The sequence below is a fragment of the Mirounga leonina genome, unplaced genomic scaffold (assembly GCF_011800145.1).
Source record: "Mirounga leonina isolate KUSES-001 unplaced genomic scaffold, KU_Mleo_1.0 Mir_178, whole genome shotgun sequence".
In the NCBI taxonomy this organism is placed as follows: Eukaryota; Metazoa; Chordata; class Mammalia; order Carnivora; family Phocidae; genus Mirounga; species Mirounga leonina.
In genome coordinates, this window is record NW_023270464.1 from 27,508,102 (window position 1) to 27,517,789 (window position 9,688).

Below are 9,688 nucleotides of genomic sequence, written 5' to 3' on the forward strand. Positions count from 1 at the left end.
GGAGCCGGATGGCCCTTGTGCTTGCCCGGTAATTAAGGTTAATGAGCGCACTCCATCTGGAGGGCGGAAGACTGAATCTGTTTTTTTTGAGTCCACATCCTTGGCATTCCTCCCAGCCAGAAGGTTCCAGAAAACACTGACAGTCTTCTTCTGGGGCCTGTTCCAACGTTATAGAGCCCAGTCCTGGCCCCAGACCAGACAGGGGTGGTCAAAAGGCAATCCCTCCCAGGTCTGACCTCTACCATCTCTGCAGGGTATCCATAATAACTTAAGGCAGACCCTGGGCCCGGGATTTCAGAGTCTGAGTCTGAGAGGCCAGACTGGGTCCTGCTATGACACTCCAGCACGTTCATCTTTCCCCAAGAGCCACCAACAACCATGAGGCTTCAGCACCACAAGGCCCGTGGAACAGGTCCTGGCCAGGTCTGCCCCAAGCTCAGCCAAGCCATTGCTCTGAAACCCAGAGAAAACGCCTTCTCCCTACATCCCAGGCTCTTGGCCTGTGAAATGAACATGTTTTCAAAGTATGGTTCAAGGAACCCAAGGATTTCCATGGAAACTGCATACCACACTCAGGATGGTGTTACTGCTAAACAGGGTGAGAGGACATGGCTCTGTGGGCTAGCAGTGACAATAGAAGGATATACTTCTGGAAACAAAAGGAAAAAGCAAAGAAGATTCAGTAATAGTTACAAATTCTGCATGAGGGAAATGTGGACACTAATTATAATATGGTTTGCACTTTTCTTACATCTCCCAGTGAAAGCAGGAACAGGTCTCGACCTAGCAGGGAGTAGGGCAATAACCTCCCACCCTAACACATGCATGTGTACATACTGATACTTAAAAGTTCTTTATTTTATTTTAAGATGTATTTATTTATTTTAGAGGAGAGAGGGAGACAAACTCTCAAGCAGACTCTGCGCTGAGTGTGGAGCCCAGCTCAGGGCTCGGTCTCACAACCCTGAGATCACGACCTGAGCCAAAACCGAGAGTTGGATGCTTAAGTGACTGCACCACCCAGGTGCCCCTAAAAGTTCTTTTTATTTTATATAGATTATATCATATTTGAAGTATCATTCAACTTTTCCTCCTAAGAAAATTTCTTAGATCTTGTTTGTGCACATTTGTGTTTGTGTTTCTTTTTAATAGTCTCAGAGTAGTCCATGACAGATATTTATCATGACAGCTTTAACCATTCCAAAATTGACATTCAGTTTGTTCTCAGTTCTTTTTTACTATTCCAACAATGCTACAGTGAACATCTTTCAAAATCCAGAGCAAAGGAACAGGAGAGTTTTGACCAAACATATATGTCCTCAGCCCCAGGCATGGGCTTCCATGTAATCATTAGTGGCTATTAGCTAAAGACCAGTGTTCTTAGGGCTCATGCTCTTGTAGAGATTCAAATATCAGTTGCTGAATAATTCTGAGTCATTTATCTCACACAGTTTTCATCTGTCTCAAGGCATTGAAGAGAAAAACTAGAACTCAAGACATGCCAAGAAGAAACAGCCCAAGCAAACACTCCAGGTTCTCAATTCAGAACTCTGGAGGGTGAGAGGGGCACCTGGGTGACTCAGTCGGTTAAGCATCTGCTGTCAGCTCAGGTCATGAGCCCAGGGTCCCGTGATCAAGCCCCACATCGGGCTCCCTGTTCAGCGGGGAGCCTGCTTCTCCCTCTCCCTCAGCCTGCCGCTCCCGTGCTTGTGCCCTGTCTCAAATAAATAAGTAAAATCTTAAAAAAAAAAAAAAAAAAAAGAACCCTGGAGTGCAAAACCATAGAGTGTTGTCAAAGCAGAGGTGGTCACTAGCCTGGTTAACAAGAAGTCAACCGTGCTTCTGTGAGCTCTGCCCCATGTTGGATTAACTCACCTGCCTAAATTCTGTTTACCAAAGCGAACAGTGAACCTGCTCTGCCAAAGAATAATGTCATTCAGAGCTGTTCATACCACAACTGTTCATATCAATGCTTGATATCCCAGTGAAATTTGTATCGGATATATCAAGAAATTGAACCAAAAGAAAAAAAAATAATAGAAGCAGACCCACAGATGACCCAGACACTGGAGTTGTCAAAAGTCGTCTTTAAAAATTGTGATTAAGGTGTTCAAGAAAATAGGTAACGAGGTGGAAAATTTCACTGGAGAGCTGGAAATTTTTTTAAAGGATCCAATGGAAATGATACAACTGGAAAGTATGGTTTAATTGGAAATTTGAATAGGTAGATTAACAGCTAATTGGACAGAGCAGAAGAGAAGACTAATGGACTGGAAGCTGCTTCAGAATGAAGTATTCAGACCACAGCACAAAAAGAAAAAAAATACAGAAATAAAGATTAACGGGCAAATCAACATAATGAAAAGGTCTACATGTATTTGGAGATCCAGAAAGGGGAAAGTGAGAGAATGGGACAGACGAATATTTGAAGAGGGGAAGGACCAAAAGTTTCCAAAAATTGATGAGACATGAAGTGAGACTGAAGAAGGAATACACATACAATGTAGAAAATACAGAGAAAACCACACCCAGGCTCATCTGCAGTAAACCAAAGACAAAGTCCTTAAAGCAGTCAAGAAAAAGGCACATTACTTTCAAAGAAGCCAACAGGTAAGGCCTCAGGGAATATTATTTCCACGAGCCCTTCCATCCCCAAAGTCATGCTGGAGAACATGTGAGCTGACGGGAGAACCCCAGTGGCAGGACCAGATGGGCATTGAATGTGTCTAACTGGAAAACTGAGATTAAAACAATAGTTAAATGCGATGTGCTCTCACCACGGGACAATAACAGAACCAACAAAAATGTAAAGACTGGGGGAAAAAAATGGAAATTAGAATGAGCTCCCTAATTTCTTCGTCTGTAATAGCTGGGAATAAAAAGATATTTAACGTTGACAATTCAAATTACAGAAATGTAAGCACATCTAAAAGAACAAAGAGGGCGCCTGGGTGGCTCAGTTGGTTAAGCGACTGCCTTCGGCTCAGGTCATGATCCTGGAGTCCCGGGATCGAGTCCCGCATCGGGCTCCCTGCTCGGCGGGGAGTCTGCTTCTCCCTCTGACCTTCCCCCTTCTCATGCGCTCTCTCTCTCTCTCTAATAAATAAATAAATAAATAAATCCTTAAAAAAAAAATAAATAAAAGAACAAAGAAACCATCAGAGAGCTAATACTAATGACTAAAATCAGGTGGTGGTAGAGAAAGAACCAGGAGTAGGAATCAGAGATAAAGAAAAAATTACAAACAAAATAAAAATCAGATGAACAAATCAAATTAATGTATTTATCTCAACTCTCTGCTCCCAAGGTCAAAGAAGAGACCCAATATCTAATAGAAAAATAGATAAAAGATATAAACTGACCTTTTTCCTTCACAAAAAGGAAATACAACCAGATCTTAAGATATTTAACCTCATTCACTAAGAGAAATGAAAAATAAAAATACTCCCAAGAGTTGCAAAGACACATGCACTTGTCAGACCTCGAGAATGACACACTTGAGTTTCATGCATCTCACTGTAGGTGAGTTTTACTTTTCAAAAAGCTATAAGCACGTACTGAATTCTAATTAATGATGTGCAGGCTGAGGTGCTTCGAGTGAAATGTGCTAATACCCACCTCTTTCTTTTAACTGCATCCAACAGAGAAGGACGGATAGATGAATAAAGTGAAATAAAATAAGCATAGCAAAATGTTAATTGTAGAGTCTGAGTGGTAAATATAAGTATGTTTACTCTGCAATTTTTTCAAATTAAGGAAAAAATCTCTCTGGATAACCTTTTCCCCCAAATTGGCAAAAATGGAAAAACTCGGTTAACAGTTTTCAAGGTTGTGGGACAACAGTAGAAGCTTACGTAGGCACAGACTTCTAGAGAGAATAATTCCAATTGGAATTAAAATGGATATATCCTTAGGGATGGCAGTTGCACCTGTCAGAACATAATCTACAGATGTACTCAGACACATGCAGAACGACACATATTCCATCTTTGCATGATAAACGAAAGATGAGAAATCATCTAAATGTCTAATCAACAAAAGAATGGTAAAACATACTATGATATACCCATGCAATAAAACATAATATGGCTATGAAGAAGAAAAAGGCAACTTTCTTTGTATCAATGGGCAATACTCTCCAAGATAGATTACGTGAAAAAAGTAAGATGGGGAACAGTTTGTATAACAGACTTGCATTTGTGTAAATAACAAATAGATAAACATCTGTGTACGTGCACAGAATATACCTTCAGATCAGAAGGGTCTATGAGGTGCTTGGAATGGTAGTGGTCTCCCCCTAGACGAGCTGGATTACTGCAGGTGGAGGAAGTTTTCACTGTTTTCTCCTTGTGCTTTGTGAATTTTGAACTATGCACAGGTATTATTTGTACAAAACTGTTAAATTTAGTCCTTGGGGTGCCTGGGTGGCTCGGTCGGTTAAGCATCTGACTTTGGGTCGGGTCATGATCTCAGAGTCCTGGGATTGAGCCCCGTGTTGGGCTCCCAGCTCAGCAGGAGTCTGCTTCTCCCTCTACTTCTGACCCTCCCCCTGCTCCTGTTCTCTCTGTCTCTCAAATAAATAAAATCTTAAAAAAATTTTAGTCCTCAAAAAAACTAAAAATAGAATAACACTGATCCAGCAATTCTGCTTCTGGATATATATATACCCAAAGGAATTGAAGCAGGGTCTCAAAGAGATATTTGCACACTCATATTCATAGCAGCATTGCCCACCATAGCCAAGGGATGGAGACAAACCAATTAGCCATCCGTGGATGGACACATAGACCAAACACGGCAAACACATGCACTGACTACTACTCAGCCTTAACAGGGAAGGAGCCCCTGACACCTGCTACAATATGGATGGACCCGGGGACACCGGGCCCAGTGAAGTAAGCCGCACCGAAAGACAGATGCTGTAGGATTCCACTCATGTGAGGTCCCGGGAGGAGCCAAGTTCACAGAGACAGAAAGGAGGTGGTGGGGCCAGGGCCCGGCTGTTGAATGGGGCCCGAGTTTCAGCTTTGCAGGATGTAGAGTTCTGGAGATGGATGGTGGGGATGGTTGCACCACAGTGTGAATGTCCTTAGCACGACTGAACTGGACATGTAACAATGGGGACTATGACAAATTTTATCATGCATATTTTACAAAAAAAAATTAAGACACGGTAGTTTGTAAAAGAAAGAAGGAAGGAATGAAGTGTTTGGGCCCCACCCCCGTGATGGGGAGGAGCCCCCGCCGGTCCTTCCTGCCGGCCGGATGGCGCCCCCAGTGGCGTCTGGGGCTGCGCGTCTTGGGAAGTGACCGCCCTCGGTCTGTCCTCTTCTGTTTCAGCGGCCGCCGAGCTGAGTGAGCGGCCCTCGGCTTCGCGACGTCCAGCCCCTGCCCCGCCTCCTGCAGCGGCCCGACCCGGAGTGCCAGCCCCCCCGTGGCCCTTATGTCGTGGTGACCACTCCGAGCGCAGGTCCGTGCCCCCCGGGGAGGGGTGGGAAGGGAGACAAGTTCTGAGCGAGGGTACAGCGTGGTCGCCGGGGGTTACAGTATGCCAGGACCGGCCAGCCCAAAGCTTGCCTCGGTGGCTCCCGAGGGCGGGGGGGCGAGCCCGCCTGGCCTCCACCCTGCGGACCGAGAGCCACGCGGAGCGCCCGGTGCGTCCCTCCCTACCCGTGCCTCAGTCGTCCCACCGATAGGATGGGCACATGGCTACCCGGGGAGCTCCCAGCACAGACGCCTCACCACCCCCCACGCGGACCCCGCTGCCGCCTCGTCACCCCCGCGCGGCCTGGCGCCTCGTGTTGTCACCGCCCTCGGCAGGGAGGTGCAGGCGGGACCCATGGAGTCACTACACGGTCTTATGCCCGGGGCTGCGGGGCAAGGCCTCGCCAGGCGGGGATGGGGGTCCCGGCGACTGCCCAAACCCGTCTTCCCGTCACACTTCTGCTTTCCAAACCCTGTGGCGGGGGCTCAGCAGATGTCGCTGGGGAAGCCCACGAGGGGACCCTCCCCTCCCCCCACGCCGGCCAGGGACAGCAGGGCCTCTGCAGCCGTTCATACGGGCCGTTCCAAATACGGCTTCTGCTGTCTTCGCGAATATATTCCTTACCTAATATTGTTAGCCCTCTCCCGTCACCCTCAGTCAGTGGCCTGGCGGAGTTGAAAGCATCCTGAAAACGTCCTTCCCAAGGGTCTGGGGCAGTGGAGGCAAGTGTGGGAGCTCCACCCCCAAGAGACCTCCACCTGCACCCAGCCCCGCCCCCGCTGGCCTGCCTCCCTCCCCTCGCCCCCCTGCCCCGGAGGCATTGGCTGGGGGTCCCCTTCGAGGTTCAGGGCTGGGCCCCTCAGGGGGTGCTGGGCCACATGCTGAACCCCAGGGGCCTGTGTCCCCACCCCAGGCGGGGGTGTGGCCCTGCCTCCCCACTGCCCTGGCTCTCTGCAGGGGTGGAAAATGGTACCAGTCAAGCCCAAGCTGGAGGAGCCCGCTGCCACAGCCCCGACATGGAGGACCCCACGCCTGAGCCCGTCTACGTGGATGTGGACAAAGGGCTGACCCTGGCCTGCTTCGTCTTCCTCTGCCTCTTCCTCGTGGTGATGATCATTCGCTGTGCCAAGGTCATCATGGACCCTTACAGCGCCATCCCCACGTCCACCTGGGAGGAGCAGCACCTGGACGACTGAGGTGCGGGCACGGGGGGACCTCCACGTCCCCTGGCCACTGGCCCGCCCGCCCGCGGCGCCGGGAATGGATTTGGCCGCAGATGGAGGGGGTTCACCGGAGCCGCACCTGCTCCCCCTCGAGCACCGCAGTGAGGTGCGTGGGGGCTCCACGGTGGGCCAGCCTGGAGATGAGAGCACCGGGCTGGGGAGTCACTGTGGGACAACGGGGGATCCCCTTCCCTGGCTCCTGGGCACCTTCTGGGGTTGGGTCCAGGGCAGGCCCCCACTGTCACACAACAGAGGACACTGTCCGCCCTTAAAATGCAAAGCGGCACACACAGGAGCCCCCGTCGCTCCAGCACAGACGTGCCCCCGCCCCGGCCGGCCGCTGGGCAGCAGTGGGGCGAGGGCGAAGGCGAAGGCGGATGCAAGGGGCCTCACCCAACCTTCACGCAGGGCACAGGCCTGCTTCCCAGCAGTATTTTTTTAAAACTAAAACATAGAGGGGTTTATTTTTCCCGTCATAAATGAAATGGGCATTTTGGGAATTTGGGAACATACAGAAAAATAGAAGGGGGGGGAAATGACACTTAGAATCCCACTTCCCCAAAGCCGCCATTTTGATATATTTCTCCCCGGCTTTTTTTTTCTTTACACACCTCTTTTTAAACGGTCACGTGCATACTGCAGGGACGATGTTGCCCCGCCTCACAGTAGAGCATGGACCCCTTCCTGTCCCATCCCAACCCGCCGCGTTAGCGGCCACAGAGTGCTCCAGCAGGGCGGGAGGTCTCGGCTCCATCAGCGAGGGCTTCGGCAGCACGGTTAAATCTGTTTGCTGACTTCCCTGCACATGACCTTATCCATGCTGTCGGCTCTTGGGCGTGCACACTCTGCAGGGGGAGCACTGGCCCGGGAGCCCTGGGTCTCGTCCTCAGTACCCCAGCGACTGTGTGGCCGTGAGCAAGTCCCACCACCTCTGCGTGCCTCAGTCCCCTCATGTCACAATGGGGAGGAAAAGCCTTGCTCTCTTTGTTTGGTGTGAGGCTCCTGCAGCTGAAAGGACAAGAGGGGGCTAGTGGGGGGCAAGGAACAGGTTGCTGATAGGGACTGTTCTTGGGGCCCCCCTCCTCCCCCATCACCTCCATCTATGACCTTGCAGCAAGAACACGGGGCCCACAGCGCCGGTCCCAAGTCCCAGCTCCTCTACTTCCTGCTGTATCACCCCAATAACTCCTCAGCCTCTCTGAGCCCCAGTTCCCTCCTCTGTGGCATGAGGGAACCACATCTACCTCACAAGTTTGTTGTGAGGATGGAATGAAGGAACATGGGCCGACATCAGTGTCCTTCCTTGACTCCACCCCTCAGGAGAAGCCAGGGGTCTGAGCCAGAAGGGGTAGGTTCTGGGATCCCACCTCCCAGCAGAGCCTGGAACCCTGGACTTGCCTCAACCTCCCAGGGCCACTTCCTGGGCCAAATCTCCCAGCCAGGACCCCTGGTTGGAGGGATCCTCACAGCAACCTCTCCCGGCACCTGACCTCAAGGGCTATGGTGTCTATTCAGTTACATCATCGTCATTGTCATCTGTCGAACCACACACGGTATGAAGTTACACTAGAAGCCCCTCCCTCCGAGGCATGGCCTGCCATCCCCATCAGGAGAGACCCGCACCTGTGAAGAAGGGCAACGCTCCCTTCCCGTCGCCTGCATCCCAGCCCTGGGTCCCACTCCAACCCAGGCACCTGGGCAGTGGGTTTCCAAAGCCCTGTCACCACTAGGTGACCCCTACAAGTGAACTAGGCCACAGCTGTTTAGGCACATTCCAGGGCCTGTCCAGCTGTCCGCCCCCCCCCCCACACACACACATGCACACGCACTATGTGGGATGCACAAAGGGGCAGCTAGCAAGGGCAGTGAACCGAGATGCACCGGAGACTCTGGGTGAAGGAAGGACCTTGCACATCGCCTCAGGCCCAGCAGCAGCCTCTGCTCTGCAGCCTACCTCCAAGACACCCAGCACTTCCGTGCAAACCCATCCGTGTGGATTTACGATGGAAATCAGAACCAGCTCCCAATCAGTTAGTAACAGATCCCAAGAACCAGAGGAGGTCCGGAAGACCTCACCAGGAGATACTTTGGAATTCTCAGGAGTGAAAGATAGGTACCCTAGGGTCACATCTGCAATAGTGAGGAGCTTGCTGGGAATCCAGGATCCCGGGCCTGGTCCAGACCTCCAGGGTCCGCGTCTCTGGGGATGGCGCCCAGGAATCTGCTGGTGAGAGTCACCAAGCGGCCGGTGAGTGCACTGAAGTTTGAGAAGCACGGCCCTGGGGATCCCATGCTCCCACTTCATTCTTTTCCACACTTACATCTGCTGATGTTTCCCACCCTATCTCTGGACTGGTGTTTTTTGTTTTTTGTTTATTTTTTGGTGGCAAGGGGAAATAACATTTCAGAAAAGATGAAAAATAAAAATATCACACCCCATCCAAGCCTCCAGCAAAATAGTGATTTTCATTGTGTACCCATACGCTCTCTTCTAATCCTTGTCCAAATGCAAGATACGTTCTTTCATAAATGTCATCACTTACATAACTGAAAATCATACTCCCTCTTAACATCACCTCATGAGCATGTTTCTGCCACAGCCTTCGTATTTATCATTTGCGTGGCCACGGAACGTGCCATCTAGCGTTACACGGTTATCTGGACTCCTATTATTAAGTACTCGGTTGCTTTCATTTTCCCGATTGTACGTGCACCACGAGACAAAAGAAAGATAAGACAGATGTGATGGACCCTGGGAGCTGGCTCAGGGGAATAAATACTTAAACCCCAGCCCCTCCACCTGAGACGCACGTAGCATTTGATCGTATGAAAGGGAATCCGGAGCTTCTGTTGTTGCACTGTCCTGCTCAGGATGAGGAGGTGGGCTTCTGTGATCAGAGCCTCTTGGCCAGCTCTTGGCTAGTCGAGATGTGGTTTGGGGTGTGGATGGAGAGAGAAACTGTCCAGCAAAAGAAATGAA

At 50.4% G+C, this 9,688-nt stretch overlaps 1 protein-coding gene across 2 annotated transcripts; it reads left to right on the forward strand.

The window, feature by feature from the left end:
• The first annotated feature begins 4,684 nt into the window (after positions 1-4,684).
• CTXND1 (cortexin domain containing 1) lies at positions 4,685-6,940 on the forward strand. 2 transcript variants are annotated; one of them, XM_035024271.1, is made up of 2 exons: positions 4,685-5,470; positions 6,399-6,940. In XM_035024271.1, exon 2 carries the CDS (start codon positions 6,502-6,504, stop codon positions 6,679-6,681), a length of 180 nt encoding a protein of 59 aa, XP_034880162.1. In that variant the 5' UTR covers positions 4,685-5,470; positions 6,399-6,501; the 3' UTR covers positions 6,682-6,940. The 2 variants fall into 2 exon arrangements, with proteins under 2 accessions (XP_034880162.1, XP_034880163.1); XM_035024272.1 differs by having other exon boundaries at positions 6,443-6,940.
• Positions 6,941-9,688: the final 2,748 nt, after the last annotated feature.

Bases quoted from the DNA above. Each gene is read 5' to 3' on its own strand.
- CTXND1 (XM_035024271.1), top strand. From the start codon at position 6,502: ATGGAGGACCCCACGCCTGAGCCCGTCTACGTGGATGTGGACAAAGGG.